This window comes from Salmo salar, chromosome 19 (genome assembly GCF_965601325.2).
Source record: "Salmo salar chromosome 19, fSalSal1, whole genome shotgun sequence".
Lineage (NCBI taxonomy): Eukaryota > Metazoa > Chordata > Actinopteri > Salmoniformes > Salmonidae > Salmo > Salmo salar.
Genome location: NC_138309.1, coordinates 27,230,001 through 27,251,872, shown reverse-complemented (window position 1 = coordinate 27,251,872; position 21,872 = coordinate 27,230,001). Strand labels below are relative to the sequence as shown.

At 41.7% G+C, this 21,872-nt stretch overlaps 1 protein-coding gene across 2 annotated transcripts in view; it reads right to left on the bottom strand.

Annotated features, from left to right (window-relative positions):
- Positions 1-18,072: 18,072 nt before the first annotated feature.
- LOC106578611 (limb region 1 protein homolog) overlaps positions 18,073-21,872 on the bottom strand; it is a 71,096-nt gene continuing 67,296 nt past the window's right edge. For both annotated transcript variants that reach the window (XM_014157607.3, XM_014157608.3), the window contains one exon: positions 18,073-21,271. In XM_014157607.3, the coding sequence (XP_014013082.1) occupies positions 21,186-21,271 (86 nt within the window). In that variant the 3' untranslated portion in view covers positions 18,073-21,185. The remainder of the gene's footprint in view (positions 21,272-21,872) is intronic.

Here is a 21,872-nt window from a genome sequence, read left to right as displayed (position 1 = left end):
ACAGGAGATTACAGCAAATAGTATAGCCTTTCTGTCTTCCATCTTTGATTGGTTCCTTCTCAGATAACCAGGGGATGGATTCCTATTCACCATAAGGTGATTAAAGTCATATTAGGAAAGCGTTATGGGGGAGTCGTAAAATTATTTGATTTCTGTCCTCTCCACTGTCTCCTATCAAAGTGATTGGTCTACTAGGTCATCTGCAGTGTTTGACATAATTGTTAATTAGCCATTATGGCCTGGCCTCTCCCCCCCAGAAATGTAATCTCTGGCCAATTATTAATTTGAAAACAATGCCTTATATCACAGTGTGATGTATGGATAGAGACCATTTTTATTACCACAGACTGACATGACACAGTGGCCTGAAATGGTGATATATTTACACTCCAGTCTAGACATTACATTACATATTGATTGCAATATGAAAATTAAATCATAATATGGCAAAAACTGCAAGTCATTCCCAGTATTCCTTCACTCATGCTGCCAAACATATTGTCGTAAAACTGACTATCCTGCCGATCCTTGACTTTGGCGATGTCATTTACAAAATAGCCCCCAACACTCTACTCAGCAAACTGGATGTAGTCTATCACAGTGCCATCTGTTTTATCACCAAAGCCCCATACACTACCCACCACTGCGACCTGTATGCTCTCATTGGCTGGCCCTCACTACATATCTGCCGCCAAACCCATTGGCTCCAGGTCATCTATAAGTCTTTGCTAGGTAAAGCCCCACCTTATCTCATCTCACTGGTCACCATAGCAACAGCCACCCGTAGCACGCGCTCCAGCAGGTATATTGCACTGGTCACCACCAAGCCAATTCCTCCTTTGGCCGCCTTTCCTTCTAGTCCTCTGCTGCCAATGACTGGAACGAATTGCAAAATCTTTGAAGCTGGATTCTTGTAACTCCCTCTCTAACTTTAAGCATCAGCTGTCAGAGCAGTTTACCGATCATTGTACCTGTACACAGCCAATCTGTAAATAGCACATCCAACTACCTCATCCACATATTATTACTTACCCTCTTGCTCTTTTTCACCCCAGTATCTCTACTTGCACATCATCATCTGCACATCTATCACTCCAGTATTAATGCTAAATTGTAATTATTTCGCCTCTATGGCATATTTATTGCCTACCTTCCTACTCTTCTACATTAGCACACACTGTACATAGATTTTTCTATTGTGTTATTGACTGTACGTTTGTTTATGTGTAACTCCGTGCTGTTGTTTTTGTCGCACTACTATGCTTTATCCTGGCCAGATCGCAGTTGTAAATGAGAACTTGTTCTCAACTGGCCTACCTGGTTAAATAAAGTATTTTATAAAGAAATATATTTCAACTGTCAACTTTCAATTTCCCCGCATATTAAATCGTTCGGTCCAGCTATACTCATCAGATATAGTACTATATCACTGTTCAATGCCTTGTCCATCCAAGTAAGCACAAGGCTTATGTTTTATTAAAGAGAGACCCAGTTTATAGAGAGGAAAATGGAGGTTGGAAAAAGGCTGTGTGACCATGTGGATACATACCAGTGATATGGGTCAAGTCCAAGGTCAAAATATGTGAAAACGAGAAGACTGCTTCCTTTAGAGAGGCAATTCGGATTGACAAGACTAAAATGAATGGTTGATATCAAAATCATGGGTCACCTGACTTTAATCAACAACGATGTAAAACAAATTGTATCAAACAGATTATTTAATAAGTAGATTTTTGTCATCCTTTCAGTGAATATTCTTATAGACTTTTATTTACCCGTATGATTGTACATCATTGATTGAATAAACATATGATATCATATCACCCATTATAACATATTTTGTTTGTGTTCCTGGCATCTGGGCATGTTACTAATCACATCATGTTGATACCCTGCATGTCTTTTTCAGCATAGATAAATTGTGGGCTTATTTTTTTTCCTATTCAAGTCTGTCGTTGGCTCACACAGTTTGCAAAGGGGTACAGCAAAGGGCTCTTTTTCAAATTATTACCACTACAAAGCACCTTTTTTAACCTTTATTTCAGTCATCAGCTTTTTGCACGACAAGGTGAGTTTTTCTTTTCAAAATACCACAGATCAGGTAAAGAGATTGGGGGGGGAAGAAAGTTAAATAAAAGGCTCTTTAACATGGTATTTATAAAGAAAAAGACAAACAGTGTCCCTGTTGAAAATAAAAGTTCTGAAATGTTCGGAAATCCATTCTGATGACAGTTGGAAGAATGCAGAGCTTTATGAAGGACTTGAGCCCCATCTTTGCCATATCTTTTAACCATGATTATTTACTTAAAAACACAAGCAAGGGCCCTAGTCTGGCATTGTGGACGGCAGTCCTTTGATAAGGGCTCTAGGCTTGAATTCTTAACTAATAATTTGTTCCACGCCTTTGTCTGAGGCATTAACGGCAGTGGTCTGCGTTTTTCTTTCTCTAATCTCAAGAATGTGCCAGCCTCTTGAGAAGTGCAGGGCTTCCCTCCTCTCCCTGAGCGGGCTCCTGGTTTTGTTTTCTTAGAGGGCTCCCCAGATTGACAAGCCTCATCGTTGGGCCCTCTCCTCAGCCATCTGTTTTCACTGATTCTGTCCCAGCACATCAAAGTCAATCAGAGCAGCAAAGCATTTTAAAAGACACACACCAACCCCGCAGTGTGTGAGAAATAAGGCTAACTTTCATCAACCCCACAGAAAAAGATTGTTAGGATCTCATTTATGTTTGTGTGTACGATTTTCCATGTTGGGGGACCTGAGAGGGATTCCTTAGCTCACAGCATAGGTATGAGCAGCTAAGCTTTGTTCATCTCCAACTCTGACGACAGCTCGGTGAGTAAATTCGTCCCAACATATACCATAGACTTAGATAGACATCGCATCAATATATCTGTCCCATTATGCTGTCTCTGAGGCCATTTCCCTTTTGAAGTAGTCAATTTTCTTATTCTACTAACTGAAAGGGTACACACAAACAAACTGAAAGGGTACATACTGCCACCTGGAGTGTGTTGTTTGAACAGGTATAAACCCTCCTGGTGACCTGGATGGAATGATGGGATCCTTCCTTAACCCATAGGAAATCCCACCCAGCTGACTACTTCAGAATTGTGAAAATCATCAATGGTACTGCACATGCTAAAACAGGCTTTTTGGCATTAGAGTCCTCTATTTATCTCTATGACATAGACTGAATTTTTTTGGTAATGTATTCAGTGACATCTCTTGACAATGAAGGAATCACCTGTAGTGAAGACAGAAGTCAGTTCAATTATGTTTTTGTAGGAAAATCATATTTTTTATTTAGGTCAAAAGAAAAACATGGCTTTATATAGTGACATGAAAGATGAATCCTAGTTGACTAATGGGACTGGCTGGGGCTATTGTACCACAAGAGTGTATTAGCCCACTGTGCGAAAGCCTAGGAATTAGCACGGGGAGCTAAGACAAGTCTTCAAGTTTCAGACAAGGTTACTTAGGCAAGCGTAGTTCACCTAACCACATCTGTGTGAACCAGTGTTTTTTATGGGCTCTGGTGTGAACCCATTAAGTATCATAGCAGAAATTTTAGATTCTGTTGATACAATACATCAATGGATCTTTCTTCATGGAATAAACAGCATTTTATGATGTGTGAATGTGATGATTGGAAAACAGATGTTCTATTCAAGTTCAAACCCTAAAGGTAGCTCGACAGTTAGGGCTCAACAACAACAAAACCCAAACATTACTATTATTATCATGCTATTACAGCCCTAATAAAAAAAATGTTTAAAAGCATGAACATTTTAGGTAGTCAAATCTGGGTAGCCTGGTTCAGACTTGTAAAACATTCTCAATTTCCATCCAGTAACCAATAGGCTACGTATATGTAGAAGACAACGGAAATACCATTAAACCATTACAAAATATATTCTAGTGTTTTCTAGCAGGTTAACAGCACAAGGCAAATAGACTTATTCTCAGCCCAATCGGTGATTCACTTGACCAAGGAACTTGTTGGAGGTGGATGGGGAGGAGGATGTGATGGGGGACTATTATTAAATTATTAAAGTATTCTAATTCCTAATTCTGTGGGGCAGATCATGATGAAGGTTTGGATTTTACTCTTTGTATGTGTCTTGTTTTCGATTCCTGTCAATCATGAAATCATTTTTGCAACAATCGTAGCAACTGTTCTTTCCTGACAATCTTTCAGACGCATGCATATTTAGCTAGTCCTTTAGCAAGCTATTTAGATCTCTAAATGTAGCAATGTTACAATGCAGCTAGCTTGCCGACTAACAAGTCTCAGTTGGGCATCTTTCAGCTAGCTGAGTGACATAGTAACGTGATCTGACTGAGAAACATATGTTTGAACATAATAAAGTGCATTTGTCATAGACAATGTTTTAATGTATGTTTTGGAGTCCAACTATAAGAGACATTTATTTGTCTATCATGAAGCAACTAACCAGATGCATGTCCCATTTTACTAAATACTTTTTCTACGTGTGCACATTTCCACATCAAATGTCAGATTTGAAAAGTCTTTATATTAATGCAAAGATACTACATTAGGCTATGTGAATACAAGTTCTTTAAAAAAAATTTTTGGTCTTATTTGTTCATTCTAAAATAGATGCAAACTTCACTATCACAGTTCAAGAGGGGTTTCTCTCATTTTACCAGGCTTGAACTCAAAAGCAACCAGTGGAAAGTTAGCGATCACCACAACTGCTCTTCAAGACCATATCATATAAAACTTACTGTTTCAGAATGCGTCACTGTGTGACCCTGTGAAGACAAGACGGTGCAGAATAGCCTCCACAGACGCCCACTGCAAAAGAAACCATGTGAAAGGAACTGTGAAACAGAAAGGTCCTCATTGTCCCCAGTCACACAATGGACCAGAGGAGAAACATTATGTGCTAGGTAGCCAAAAAAATCGATCAATCAATTACATTCATTTTACAGTAGTCAGTTGGGAACAGGGGAACTAGTTCAACAACACTTCTGAACTAACAAGTCTCATTGTGAAATCAAATCTGCATTTTGGTGCTTAGGCTACTACAGAGCTATTTCATTTTTCACTTGTTGTTTGATATTTTGCCGTTGTCTGCCGTTGTCTGCCTCCCCAGGCCAGAAATTGGGTTTGGTGGAATCCCCGGCCAGGAGACTGATGGTGGATGAATGGAGTTGGGTCAAATCGAGGTCTATTCACAAGGGAGACTTCAAGCAGCCCTGTGTGATCTGCAGGGAGGAGCTTCACCTACAGACTCTGGTATTCCTCCATACACAATACCTGTTGTTTATTCTCAGTCAGAGTCAGTCAGAGGACCCTTTTTGAACGTTTTCAACGTCCCTCACCCTCCCCTAGGGCGCCCCCTCTGACTCCCCAACACCCTCTCTACCCCTCCCTCTGGTTCTTGTATTTTCTAATCTGTGTAGACAACTGTACAAATTTCCCATACTGCCTTGGAACTCAACTGTGACGCGATGATGTAGCAATCAGTGTGTTACTGTGAGGGGCATTCAGTCTTACATCTTTCTGGTCCCCTTTTAAGATGCCAATCTCAAGAATGCGGGCTAGAATAGACTGCCTCACAAAGCACAGTTGCCATACATGCCTGCGTAAATGTTAGTTTGACTGGAGGGACATTTTTTAATTAGAGCCTGGAAAGTGACAAAAGTGAATCTTTGTTGACTTGTTGATGTGTTTGGCAAAAACATGTTAAATGGGTTTGTTATTAGTGAAACAGTGCAATTATTTGAAATGGTCGAATTTCCTGTATTCTAAAATGCTCCCTTATTTCATACAATGTACATTTTTGCAGATTATGCTTTCAGCTATTTAACATTGTACTAACACCAAGTACAGACCATACCATCTATATATAGATATAGACTGAGCACTGCAGTGAGCCCTTTCACTGGTGATATAGTATGTTGGTCAGGCCAAAAACAATGGGAAATCAATATGGCTCCCCTGCCCTCTAGAGCTTGGAGTACACTGGTTTGTGTGTCCCAAGCCCCTTAGCTGGAGCTACAGACTCCTCACTCTCCTTGTGAGAGCAGACGACAAAAGAGTCTGTGGCAGGTGGAGCAGAGGAGAGGAGACTGCAGTCCCAGGTCCCAGCCCTCCCAGCAGGGGCTCGCTGACTCCCACTGCCCCCTGAGAAATAGCACTCACACACACACACACACACACACACACACACACACACACACACACACACACACACACACACACACACACACACACACACACACACACACACACACACACGACACACATATCTCTCACAGGGCTCACCAGAAACACTTAGAGAGATGTGAAAAACTATACATATGCTCCAGCAACCCCATGAGGCTCTGCATGCCACAATCATCTCAAAAGTCATTCAATCGGTAAAATGCAGAGGGTATTTCAGATGGATAAGACCAAACAAACAAACCAAAAATCTAATCTAATTATAAGGCTGAAGCTGATTAATTTAAACTATATATATATATATATATATACACGTGTGTTTATAATTTATAATTGTGTGTATAATATTCAAAAATCAGCACTAATGATATTCATATTGTGTCTAGGTTTTGATGTCCTGTTCCCATGTGTTTCACAGAGCCAGTATGCAGGCCTTTGAGAGGTTTTCATGTAGGAAGTTCTGTCCTCTGTACAGGAAGGAGCAGTATGAGACCAGAAATTCACGATGGAGCTCGTCTCTTCAAAGAGAGGTGTGCCATCAGGTTAACTTCTCCAGAGATTGGACTGCATGTTTCCCTCTATTTATTGGGTTGTTACACCAATTTGGTGCCTTTTCTTAGGTGTAACTTAATAAAACATTTAAAAAGAGTTTAATTTCACCAGATTATACCATTGTGCCATAAAGACCACATGTTCAACTTCATTAAAAACACATTTTCCCATCTCAAGAGGTTAAATTTAAAAAAAGACTATAATAAGTGCCTATTAAGTGCCAAATAAAGTAATTGTTGGGTTGACCTTAACAGGGTTGAAGGTTTTTGTCAAATATTACCTGGGGATTTTAACAAAGCAAATTTGAGAACAAGGCTACCTAAATTCTATCAGCATATTGACTGTAGCACTCGCGCTGGTAAAACACCCGGATCACTGCTACTCTAACTTCCGCAATGCATACAAGGCCCTCCCCCGCCCTCCTTTTGGCAAATCAGGACTCCATTTTGCTCCTCCTTCCTATAGGTAGAAACTCAAACAGGATGTGCCCGTGCTAAGGACTATTCAATGCTGGTCTGACCAATCGGAACCCACGCTTCATTATTGTTTTGATCACGCGGACTGGGACATGTTCCGGGTAGCCTCAGAGAATAATATTAACGTATACGCTGATTCGGTGAGTGAGTTTATTAGGAAGTGTATAGGAGATGTACCTACTGTGACTATAAAACCTACCGTAACCAGAAACCGTGGATAGATGGCGGCATTCGCGCAAAACTGAAAGCACGAACCACCACATTTAACCATGGAAAGGTGACTGGGAATATGACCGAATAAAAGAGTGTGCAAAGCTGTCATCAAGGCAAAGGGTGGCTACTTTAAAGAATCTAAAATATGATATGTATTTTGATTTGTTTAACACTTTTTTGGTTACTACACGATTCCATATGTGTTATTTCATAGTTTTGATGTCTTCACTATTATTCTACAATGTAGAAAATAGTGAAAATAAAGAAAAACCCTTGAATGAGTAGATGTGTCTAAACTTTTGACTGGTACTGTGTATTAAAAAGCAGATTTATTGAATTCTCCATGTGGTCTATATTAAAGGGCACTTTATTTAATATAACAGGCTTTTAAAATGCAATACTGGTGCACAATTTCAACTTAAAATATCAAAGTTACACAAAAGGCACTTATTTCGTTGAACGACCCTACTATATACTGAACAATGCCATGACGGCTCAAAACACTTATCTGGTGAGTCTGTCAACTGGTGACCACCAGGTCACATTGCTGAGGCTTTTCCCTACTCCTATAAGTATGTGTCGCAAATGTCACCCTATTCCCTATATAGTGCACTGCTTTTGATCAGAGCTCTATGGGTCCCGGTCAAAAGTAGTGCCCTATAAAGGTAATAGGGTGCCATTTGGGATGCATCCTAAGTCAGCATTCTTCCTGAAACTCACCCGCCAGACATTCCTCACCTATTTAGCAGTGGTGGACTTTAGGTTGCTGTGATTGATGGACAGACAGCCGATCTGATCACAGGTCAGTGTGGAGTGGACATGGGCCTCAGTGGAGGTGGAGGGCCGAGTAAGGGGGAACTGAACCTTCTAAGCAGCTCCAGAGGGCCTTTGATGCCGTGTGAATCATACACTGTTTGTAAACTAATTATGGAGAGTGTGTGTTTTGGTCAAACAGTCTGGACATTCCAGGGTCAACACAAAAGCAAGTGTTTGTCTGTGTGTTTTGCCCCCAATGCATATCGGGGGCAGGTTCCCTGGTTGTCATTTGCATTAGCTTTTTTCACTGTCCCACTTTAAGAAGGAAAATATTCCATTGGATTTCACTTTGATCTGAGGAAAGAATACACATTCTAAAGGGTTAGTCCTTTCAGCTTTGGCTGGCTGGTTGCGGGATCTAGCAACTGGAAGGGGGCCTACCGACATTAAGGCCACTCTGCCTTCTCTAGTCTGTGGCTCCCTGGAAAAGGAAAGATTGCCACCTAGTGAGACTGAAATCTCCCCCTCCATTTTACTTACTTACCTCTGACTGGAGTGCAGGTTTGCAGAGGTTTGCAGGGACAGGGCTGAATAGAAAACACTGAACATGGCTACTATTGAGCTTTTCACTACATTTGGTTCTACCTTTACCAGTCGGCACAGTTGTTCACTGGCTATGCCATTTTCCCATCAAACAGACAAGTTAAAACTTGAGTAGCACATATACTGATTTGACTGGTATATTTGTCGTGTGAGCTTTGGTTTCTGTCCAAATGCATCCCTTTTGGGCGGTAAGTAGCCAATTGGTTAGAGCGTTGTGCCAGTAACCAAAAGGGCTCTACGGTCTCAAGGTGTCATCGGTCTCTCTGAACCCATAGAGGCACTCTGATTGATTACGTAGAGCCCTAGAGAGACCGATGACACCTTGATTACGCCCAACTTGTAATGCGCTCGGAGAAGTCCATCACCTATAAACCCTGCCTTAGAATGTCACTTAAACACCGAGCAGACATTATATTGGTCTCATTAACTCTGTTGGAACTCATTAGCCCCGTCCAGGGTCCCATCCTGGTGCCAGTGACGGCCACGTCAAGGATGGGGATTGGCGGCTCCAAGAAGATTCTGAGATAGAGTAGGACATCCTCCATCACACAGAGACAGTTTGAGTCCCAAATGGCACCCTATTCCCTATTTAGTGCACTACTTTTGACCAGAGCCCTATAGGCCGAGTTGCACCAAGGCAGCAAAGCCTTTAAGACGTTCTAACAGTTTTCACATTCTTATCAGCCGACTGCGATGACCAGCTTTCCATTTGTACCTTTTTGACGTCCGACCCTAAGTCAACACATTAAGGAGGATAACTGGTGACATCAAAATGGATTGCAGTGAGATAACGCGGCACCCTCTAGCCCCTTTCTTTGCCCCCCTCGTTCCATCCCTATTTCTGTCCTCTGCGTCTGCAGTGAGACAAGGCAAAGTTCACCAGGGTCCATGTTTTTTGGATTCGCTGTAGAAAAGTCAGCTCATAAAACCTCATCTGAATGCTTAACAGTTGTTTAAGTTGTGATAAAAGCCCAGCAATAAAGCACTTGTGATGTCACTGTGACATGAGCGAGCTCGGTGGGGCAGCCTGAGGGATCGCTTGTGTGTGTGTGTACACGTGTGTTTGTCTGTTTCCCAGCACCAGCTATCCTATTACTGGTTACCATAAATGTTCCATGTAAGTCTGAGACGTGCCGGTATCAATCTGGCCTGTTTAGCAACTTGACTTTGTCAGCAGGCTTCAAGCATTACAATACAGCAGCAATTAAATCTGAGATAAAAACAGAACTCTATTTGGTGTCCAATTGAAGGATGACCCTTTGTACAACTAAATGGTTTCCAATTAGTTGCAGGGGTGGAATGACAGCTTTGTCCAATACCTCCACACAGACGTGGAGGCTTTCCTGAATGATATGGATGAGTTGTGTCATCGAGCTGAAGAGTGTTCCATCAGTTTGAGAGAGAGCACATGTCAGAGCCGCAGATGGATGATTGGAGGAAAATACAGGATAAGATTTGGGCCCTGACTGTGGAAAAGTGTTGAAAAATTCCTGGAACATTCCCAAAATTCCCAGGTTTTCCGGGAAAATCTCCAAGCAGGATTTCTGGAAAACCTGGGAATCTTGGGAAAGTTACAGGAATTGTGCAAACCCTACTGTGGAAAAACTCACCATACAATTACCATAGCGCACTATCAAAGAGAATCTCATAAAGTTCTAACCCTGGTCTAATTCTCCCTGTAGCCAAGCCATTCATTCAACATGCTAACGCTTGTCCAGGAGAGGCAGCTGCTACACAAAGTCAAATCTCCCAGAGATGATCATTCACTTTTCCAAGTGAATGATGGAAATACTTCTCTGTGTTTACAAAAAACTGAGCGAGTCTTATAATGCACACCAGGGCTTTCATCGCCCCGTCTGAACCATCTGTACTGTGGTTCGAAATTAAAAGAGATCTAGATTTGCTGTTCCATAGGCTCTGTTGTATATAGGTATTTTTAATGCCAGCCAATGTAGTTTCCCACAATCCCACAGGAGGTGAAAAAGGGTATGTTTCTTTATCTTGTGTTAAAAGGTTGTGCGCAGGGCAACAGGTATTGCTCAACCTTGACTCGTACAGAGAGAATCAAACGGTGAACTCAGGGTGTTAACCGCACACAGTGCACCTTCCTCATGAAGGTAAACACTATAAATGTCGCAAAGCTCATTATCAAGCGTTTAAGCCTCGAGGGTGTTGACCGTTTCTGAATAAAGGAAGCTGTCTCAGAGTTAATCATTGGTGGAGTTGCAGCAGACACCTGCCCCCCCAATGGTATCTCAGAGACACACGGCCAAACAACCAAGCTTGTGTGACACGCTAAACCAGATAATGTCAACTGAACAGGGGTGTGTAAGGAGGCTTTTGTGAGAGAAGATAACCATTATAAGGTTGGGGTCAATTCCATTTCAATAGCGGAGGTGCATTAATACGGCCCTTGCACTTACAACAAATTGCTAATTTTGTTAAGTTTGCCATATTGTACACTGCTCTCCGTTACTCTTAATTGAAGCTTGTGCTGACTTATAGGCACATTGAACCATGTTACACACCATAGTTTAAACAGTCAGTGCCATGACGTGATATCTGAATTCAGCCATTTTTATACACGTTCGCCATTGTCAATTCAGGAAGTAGACTGATTCTAATTCCCCAAAATGTTCATAGGCTTTGAGGAAAATGTGAGTTCCCTTCCTTAATCGAAATGGAATTGACCCCAACCGTATGTGGTGGTGTGGTAATGTGTTGTGGAAATGTATTGAAGACTTATTTTGTAATGCTGGTCCGTCCCTTCAGGTAACAGCCCTGTCTGTCACAGGTCATCCAGAGAGAGACACGGGAGTGTCCAATTTGCCTCACCGCATCCCCAGACTAGGGACGGACGCAGGGATGAAAGAACAAAATACTGGTTGGATTTTACTTCAAAACACACACACACACAGTACCAATCAAAAATATGGACACACCTACTCATTCAAGGGTTTTCTTTATTTAGACTATTTTCTACATTGTAGAACATTAGTGAAGACATCAAAATGATGAAATAACACATATGGAATCATGTAGCAACCAAATCAAAATATATTTTATATTTGAGATTCTTCAAAGTAGCCACCCTTTGCCTTGATGACATCTTTGCACACTCTTGGCATTCTCGACCAGCTTCATGAGGTAGTCACTTGGAATGCATTTCAATTAACAGGTGTGCCTTGTTAAAAGTTAATTTGTGGAATTTCTTTCCTTCTTAATGCGTTTGAGCCAATCAGTTGTGTTGTGACAAGGTAGGGGTGGTATACAGAAGATAGCCCTATAAGACAAAGTCCATATTATGGCAAGAACAGCTCAAATAAGCAAAGAGAAACGACAGTCCATCATTACTTTAAGACATGAAGGTCAGTCAATTCAGAAAATTTCAAGAACTTTGAAAGTTTCTTCAAGTGCAGTCTAAAAACCATCAAGCGCAATAATGAAACTGGCTCTCATGAGAACCGCCACAGGAAAGGAAGACCCAGAGTTACCTCTGCTGCAGAGTATCAGTTCATTAGAGATACCAGCCTCAGAAATTGCGGCCCAAATAAATGCTTCACAGAGTTCGAGTAATAGACACATCTCAACATTAACTGTTCAGAGGAGACTGTATGAATCAGGCCTTCATGGTCGAATTGCTGCAAAGAAATCACTTCTAAAGGACACCAATAATAAGAAGAGACTTGCTTGGGCCAAGAAACAAATAATTCTCTGTGTTTACAAAAAACTGAGTGAGTCTTATAATGCATGCTACGGCTTTCATTGCCTTATCTGAACCATCTGTACTGTGGCACATCTCAACAACTGTTCAGATGGGACTGTATGAATCAGGCCTTCATGTTACCTGGGGTGGCATGTAGCCTAGTGGTTAGAGCGTTGGACTAGTAACCGAAAGGTTGCAAAATCGAATCCCCGAGCTGACAAGGTGAAAATCTGTCGTTCTGCCCCTGAACAAGGCTGTTAACCCACTGTTCCTAGGCCGTCATTGAAAATAAGAATTTGTTCTAAACTAACTTGCCTAGCTAAATTGCCTAATTGCTGCACCAATAATAAGAAGAGACTTGCTTGGGCCAAGAAACATGAGCAATGGACATTAGACAAGTGAAAATATGTCCTTCTGATGAGTCCAAATTTGAGGTTTTTGGTTCCAACCGCTGTGTCTTTGTGAGACGCAAAGCAGGTGAATGGATGATCTCTGCATGGAGGAGGAGGTGTTATGGTGTGGGGGCACTTTGCTGGTGACACTGTCTGTGATTTATTTAGAATTCAAGGCACACTTAACCAGCATGGCTACCACAGCATTCTGCAACGATATGCCATTCCCATTTGGCAAATCTGACCACAATTCTATCCTCCTGATTCCTGCTTACAAGCAAAAATTAAAGCAGGAAGCAGATGCTAAGACAAAAGACTGTTTTTCTAGCACAGACTGGAATATGTTCTGGGATTCGTCTGATGGCATTGATGAGTAAACCACATCAGTCACTGGCTTCATCAATAAGTACATCGATGACGTCGTCCCCACAGTGACTGTACGTACATACCCCAACCAGATGCCATAGATTACAGCCAACAACCGCACTGAGCTAAAGGGTAGAGCTGCCGCTTTCAAGGAGCGGGACTCTAACCCGGAAGCTTATAAGAAATCCCGCTATGCCCTCCGACGAACCATCAAACTGGCAAAGCATCAATACAGGACTAAGATTGAATCGTACTACACTGGCTCCGAACCTCGTCGGATGTGGTAAGGCTTGCAAACTATTACAGACTACAAAGGGAAGCACAGCCGAGAGCTGCCCAGGGACACGAGCCTACCAGATAAGCTAAAAACTTCTATGCTCGCGTCGAGGCAAATAACACTGAAACATGCATGAGAGCACCAGCTGTTCTGGACGACTGTGTGATCACTCTGTCCACAGCCGATGTGAGTAAGACGTTTAAACCGGTCAACATTCACAAGGCCGCAGGGTCAGACAGCTTACCAGGACGTGTACTCTGAGCATGCGCTAACCAACTGGCAAGTATCTTCACTGACATTTTCAACCTCTCCCTGTCTGAGTCTGTAATACCAACATGTTTAAAGCAGACTACCATAGTCCCTGTGCCCAAGAACACGAACGAAACCTGCCAAAACGACAACTGACCCGTAGCATTCACACCTGTAGCCGTAAAGCGCTTTGAAAGGCTGGTCATGGCTCACATCAACACTATTATCCCAGAAACCCTAGACCCACTGCATTCGTGGTTCCCAATTCGCATACCGCCCCAACAGATCCACAGATGATGCAATCTCTATTGCACTCCACACCGCCCTTTCACACCTGGACAAAAGGAACATCATTAAAACTAGTTTTTCAACCACTCCACAAATTTCTTGTTAACAAACTAGAGTTTTGGCAAGTCGGTTAGGACATCTACTTTGTGCATGACACAAGTAATTTTTCCAGCAATTATTTACAGACAGATTATTTCACTTATAATTCACTGTATCACAATTCCAGTGGGTCAGAAGTTTACATACACTAAGTTGACTGTGCCTTTAAACAGCTTGGAAAATTCCAGAAAATGATGTCATGGCTTTAGAAGCTTCTGATAGGCAAATTGACATAATTTGAGTCAACTGGAGGTGTACCTGTGGATGTATTTCAAGGACTACCTTTAAACTCAGTGCCTCTTTGCTTGACATCATGGGAAAAGCTAAATAAATCAGCCAAGACCTCAGAAAAAAAAATGGTAAACCTCCACAAGTCTGGTTCATCCTTGGGAGCAATTTCCAAACACCTGAAGGCACCACGTTCATCTGTACAAACAATAGTACGCAAGTATAAACACCATGGGATCACGCAACCGTCATACCGCAAAAAGTGCAAATCAATCCCAGAACAACAGCAAAGGACCTGGAGATGCTGGAGGAACCAGGTACAAAAGTGTCTATATCCACAGTAAAACGAGTCCTATATCGACATAACCTGAAAGGCAGCTCAGCAAGGAAGAAGCCAATGCTCAAAAACCGCCATAAAAAAAGCCAGACTACAGTTTACAATTGCACATGTGGACAAAGATCGTACTTTTTGGAGAAATGTCCTCTGGACTGATGAAACAAAAATAGAACTGTTTGGCCATAATGACCATCGTTATGTTTGGAGGAAAAAGGGGGAGGCTTGCAAGCCGAAGAACCCCATCCCAACCATGAAGCACGGGAGTGGCAGCATCATGTTGTGGGGGTGCTTTGCTGCAGGAGGGACTGGTGCACTTCACAAAATAGATGTCATCATGAGGTAGGAAAAGTATGTGGATATATTGAAGCAACATCTCAAGAAATCATTCAGGAAGTTAAAGCGTGGTCGCAAATGGGTCTTCTAAAATGGACAATGACCCCAAGCATACTTCCAAAGTTGTGGCAAAATGGCTTAAGGACAACAAAGTCAAGGTATTGGAGTGGCCATCATAAAGCCCTGACCTCAATCCTATAAAAAATGTGTGGGCAGAACTGAAAAAGGGTGTGCGAGCATGGAGGCCTACAAACCTGACTCAGTTACACCAGCTCTGTCAGGAGGAATAGGCCAAAATTCACCCAACTTATTGTGGGAAGCTTGTAGAAGGCTACCCAAAACGTTTGACCCAAGTTAAACAATTTAAAGGAAATGCTACCAAATACTAATTGAGTGTATGTAAACTTCTGACCCACTGGGAATGGGATGAAAGAAATAAAAGCTGAAATAAATGATTCTCTCTACTATTATTCTGACACTTCACATTCTTAAAATAATGGTGATCCTAACTGACCTAAGACAGGGAATTTTTACTATGATTAAATGTCAGGACTTCTGAAAAACTGAGTTTAAATAAATTTGGCTAAGGTGTATGTGAACTTCCGACTTCAACTGTATGTGAGAATGCTATTCATTGACTACAGCTCAGCATTCAACACCCTAGTGCCATCAACGCTCATCACTAAGCTAAGGATCCTGGGACTAAACACCTCCCTCTGCAACTGGATCCTGGACTTCCTGACGGGCTGCCCCCAGGTGGTAATGGTAGGCAACAACACATCCGCCACGCTGATCCTCAACACGGGGGCCCCTCAGGGGTGCATGCTCAGTCCCCTCCTGTACTCCCTGTTCACTCATGACTGCACGGTCATTAAGTTCACCGACAACGATGAGACAGCCTATAGGGAGGAGGTCAGAGACCTGGCCATGTGGTGCCAGGACAACAACCACTCCCTCAACGTGATGAAGACAAAGGAAATTATTGTGGACTACAGGAAAAGGAGGACTGAGCACGCCCCCATTCTCATCAACGGGAATGTAGTGGAGCAGGTTAAGAGCTTCAAGTTCCTTGGTGTCCACATCACCAACAAACTAACATGGTCCAAGCACACCAAGATAGTTGTGAAGGGGGCTCGACAAAACCTATTACCCCTGAGGAGACTGAAAAGATTTGGCATGGGTCCTCAGATCCTCAAAAGATTCTATAGCTGCACCATCGAGAGCATCCTAATGGGTTGCATCACTGCCTGGTATGGCAACTGCTCAGCATCCGACCGCAAGGCACTACAGAGGGTAGTGCGTACGGCCCAGTACATCACTGGGCCAAGCTTCCTGCCATCCAGGACCTGTATACCAGACGGTGTCAGAGGAAGGACCTCAAAATTGTCAAAGACTCCAGCCACCCTAGTCATAGACTGTTCTCTCTGCTACCGTACAGCAAGTGGTACCGGAGCGCCAAGTCTAGGTCCAAGAGGCTTCTAAATAGCTTCTACCCCCAAGCCATAAGACTCCTGAACATCTAATCAAATGGCTACCCAGACTATTTGCATTGCCCCCCTCCCCCTCTTTTACACTAATGCTACGCTGTTATTATCTAGGCACAGTCACTTTAATAACTACCTACATGTACATATTACCTCAACTAACCAATGCACCCACACACTGACTCTGTACCCCCTGTATGTAGCCTCGCTATTGTTATTTTACTGCTGCTCTTTAATTATTTGTTACTTTATATATATATTTTTTTTTTGTTGTTGTTAAAACTGCATTGTTGGTTAAGGGCTTGTAAGTAAGCATTTCACTCTAAGGTCTACATCTGTTGTATTCGGCGCATGTGACAAATAAAATGTGATTTTATCTGGTTTGCCTTTAGTGGGAATATAATTAGTTTTTCAACAGGACAATGACCCAACACACCCCCTGGCTGTGTAAATGCTATTTGACCAAGAAAGAGAGTGATGGAGTGCTGCATCAGATGATCTGGCCTCTGCAATCACCTGACCTCAAGCCAATTGAGATGGTTTGGTATGAGTTGGACTACAGAGTGGAGGAAAAACAGCCAGCAAGTGCTCAGCATATGTGGAACTCCTTCAAGACTGTTGGAAAAGCATTCCAGGTGAAGCTGGTTGATAAAATTCCAAGGGTGTGCAAAGCTGTCATCAAGGCCAAGGGTGGATACTTTGAAGAACATGAAATATAAAATATTTGTTTAACATGTTTTTGGTTACTACACCATTCCATGTGTTATTTAATAGTTTTGATGTCTTCACTTTTATTCGATAATGTAGAAAATAGTGAAAATAAATAAAAACTGTTGAATGAGTAGGTGTTCTAAAACTTCTGACCGGTAGTGTATATAAGGTCCCACAGTTGATAGTGCATGTCAGAGCAAAACCCAAGCCATGAGGTAGAATAAAGTGTCCTTAGAGCTCTGAGACAGGACTGTGTCGAGGTACAGATCTGGGGAAGGGTACCAAAACATTTCTGCAGCATTGAAGGTCCCCAAGAACAGTGGCCTCCATCACTCTTTTTTATTTAACCTTTATTTAACTAGGCAAGTCAGTTAAGAACAAATTGTTATTTACAATGACTGCCTTGTTCAGGGGCAGAACTTCTTAAATGGAAGAAGTTTGGAACCACCAAGACTCTTCCTCGAGCTGAAAATCGGACCAATTAAGGGAGAAGGGCCTTGGTCAGGGAGGTGACCAAGAACCCGATGGTCACTCTGACAGAGCTCCAGAGTTCCTCTGTGGAGATGGGAGAACCTTCCAGAGAGACAACCATCTCTGCAACACTCCACCAATCAGGCATTTATGGTACTTGTCAGGAGTTGGGGACACTTTTTGTGTGTGACTTGTCAGGAGTTCATACAGCCAGATAGTACCATGGTAACAGCAAGCTTACTTTTGCCAAGTCTGCCCTTACATCTCAAAAAGAAGCCTGTGATGTACGCCACAAATGTAAATGTGAAATTAAAAAGCAAACGTCAACATAAACATGATTTTCATTGTTTAATTTGCAAACAAACCAACATCGTAAAACAACAAAACACACATATAGCAACTCAGAAAAGAACAAGGTCAAAAAAATATACATTCACAAAAATGGGCAGGAAATTACATGCAGACACAGAAAATCAAACAAACAGACAAAACTACCAGCTACTCAACTGATAGCACAGGCCACCCCTCAACATTTCAAACCCTCTGCGAGTGAAAATAAACTACAAAAGTGTTCCCTTAGGTTGGAACAGACCCCAACTGTGTCCTCCACAGAAACTAAGTGGAAAAGTCAGATTGTAATCACTGGTGTACTTCTTCAACCAATAATACATGCAGCATAAACATTGTCTGAAATAGCAATAATACTGATTTTTTTGTTAAGAATAAAACTGATAAGAGGAACACAGAGGGGGTCACAGTCATCAAGGAAACACCAAACAGACGTTATTAGCCACAGCAGTAATGGGTTTTGGTTAGTGATTTTTTTAAATTCTGGATTTTCACAGTATCATTTATCATCAGCATTACCAAACCAACCTGAGATGTGAAATTGGATCGCTCATAATCTTGCATTTTAATGAGGGAACACAGACAGAACACAGTACAAGGCTTGGCACTGCGAACTCCAGAATCTAAGGTGAGCCTTGTGACAGACAATAGCTACTGCTTTCCTTTCAAATTACTTTTAAATTTCATCCAAACTATTACTGTATAATGCATTCCTTAAAAAATAAAAAATAAAACACAGTCCCTGTATAAAACAAGAAGTCTCAAATGCATTTTTAATAAAAAACGTTAATCGTACCTCCTACCATTTGCATCATGACAAGTCACAATGAAAATACATCAACACATCATAAAAACAGTCTATGACACATTATTGGGGCCCATCACCTTCCATTTTCACAAGTGCTCAGGTTATATCTTGTAATTCGTATTTTTGGAAGCCCACAATGCTATTTGAGTTAAGAGGAGATTATATACTACATTCATCGCAAAGGACAATGAAGAAGTTCAAACTGGTTTGCAATTGAAATCCAGAGACAAGGTGTTCACAGTAAAGTTGTCTTTTTTTGAACAAACATACCTACACGTGTGCGCACGTGAGCAAACACACACACACAAATTGGAGCCTCCTATAAAGACTGGTGAATTCCTCCTCTAGCTAAGGCATAAAAGGTGCTTCTAGTGACAAGTAGCATCACAGTCCAAAAAGAGCTTCTGTAGACTTATTTACAACAAACACTTGAGGCTTAACGGCAGCCCACTATTTACATCCAAATAATGCAAAAGAGGTATGAAACATAAATGGTATGTACAAATACAACATTTATAATAGGAAGAAGTTGAACAAAGCTTAATGCCAGGTGAAATAAGATACCCTTTAAAATAGCTTAATAGTTATTTGGGGAGATCGAGATCGAGATCAAGTTTACCAACGCACAACATTTTTAGAACATCCACCCACAGGATCAAACTCTGAAAGCTCTTTGGGACAAAAAAAAGCATCAGTTTTCCCATCTCTAGAGTGATCGAAATCGACAGCACCGAAAACAACATTCATTAAATCAAGACAAAATAATTAACTCCATCTTTTATGAAATTAAAGCACAGTAGGCCTACAGACTACACGGGAAATAAAAAAAGAGCACATTGTTACACCTTCACAACTGGCGTGCGACAACCAGAAAGATGAAGGCTTGGCTAGTCACGCCTCCACAGTGCCTCCCCATTCTTTCTGTGTCAACGGAGGAGACACTGACTGACCTCCGGTGTGGTCACTGTGGTAAACGGGTACTAAATATACCGGCAAGAAGTGGTAATACACAGGCACTTGTGAGGACAAGCAAAGCAACTGGGTATGACGTGTAAAATGGCTATGAGTAATAAGTACGATTTATTTTTCATGCAAGGTGCTTTCAAAGCAAGTCTATCATAAAATGGCATCATCTTTTCAAATTTTTTGCATATTATCTTCTGACATAAACAAATAAAAATGTCCACTTATTTAACCAGTAGTCATCCATACTTCACACATATAAATATACATTATATGACATACTGAATTAGATGACTGTTGGAGACCAACCAGTATTCACATATAATACAGGTAATCTATTGTGAATGTCCCCATGGCCACTGATCCACATCACATTTACTTTCTAATTCTGAAATGGAATTGTCTTCTCATTAAACTTTGGTGAGGCGGCATTTTTTTTCTCTCCCCAAATAACTTTGAACTGCATTTTATAACTAACATGCATTTTAAACTGTGGTGGAAATAGAACAGGGTGGAAATAGAAAAGGGTGGAAACAAATAGTAGACGTAAGTGTAAAAATGGCCACTAGTCTATCAGCGAGCATCTCCTCAGCCTGGAAAGGTTACATTGCGTCTTCCAAGACAATACGGCATAGCGCAATGGTTAGGCTATGGGGGAGAAAATAACAGATAAGAAGTGAATTAGGCAAGCACGAAACACAAGAGGTTAGAATGAGATTGGTTAGAGCAGAGCTCTCCAACCCTGTTCCTGGAGAGCTACCCTTTCGCTCCAACCCCAGTTGTAACTAACCTGATTCAGCTTATCAACCAGCTAATTATTAAAATCAAGTGTGATAGATTAGGGTTGGAGTGAAAACCTACAGGACGGGAGCGCTCCACAAAAACAGTTAGAGGGTAGAATGAGATAAGAATAGACAAAGAGAGAGAAGAAAGTTGGTGCTGAGGGAAAATAAAGTCCCCCAGACATCGGCTGTGGCCCATGGTTACAGTCACTGTTGAGGTCAACATCAAGGTCACTGTTGTGAAGACGGCAGTCTGTCAGAGGGCTCAAACCAGTCCCTGTCCTGCATCCATCCATCCATCCATCCACGAGGAAGAGGATGGAATGTCACGAAGCTAAATTGCAGTTTCTTCTCAGTTCGCAAAGCCCGTCAGACACTGTGGGAGTATACTAAGTCGCTTCCACAGACTCAATCACCTTCTGCTGTGGAGTTCAGTACTATCAAAATCTCCCTTTGGCTGCCGTATTGTGTGTGTGTGTGTGTGTGTGTGTGTGTGTGTGTGTGTGTGTGTGTGTGTGTGTGTGTGTGTGCGTGTCGGTTGTCTCTTTTACAGAGTCTTCTGATGCCCGTTGGCCGAGAGCTTCCCAGACTCCGGGTCTGTGGGGCTGTTTGACAGTTGTAATTTATCCAGACCTGGCCAGGAAGAGATAAGGGGCAGAAATGTCAATAAAATAAACACAGTTAACCTTCAAGACGAGGAATGGAAAAAAATAAAACCCGACTGCCTCCGTCGTCTGACATTTTCTACATCAGACATCCTGGGCCTGTCACAACAAGCTTGAGAGACGTTCCCCCTTCGCCTCATAATATTCACTGTCACATATCAGTCCTAAGGCACATTGGATTTTGCCGTCATTTCCCCACTTTGTCACTTGAGGTGTGTGTGACAGGAATCAACACTAGGCTATACATCTCTCTGGCTGCAGCCACAGTAGTCATATTGCTGCCTGAGTTCCACAGAATGCAGACCCAGCTAGCCCCTGCAGACTTGGAACCGGTTAAGAGTTATGATAATAAGTCATAGGGAGACTGACTTCTATGTAATTAATGTTGATTATTACTGAAATTAACAAAAACCTAAAAGTTTACTTCTTGTCAGTGCAAATAACTACGGTAAAAATGTGACGATATTCAAATCATACAGCATTCATTTGGTTCAATCTGAGTATAAAGCGTAATAATAATAATAATAATGTAATTATTATAATACAATTATTAATTTGGGACAATTCAT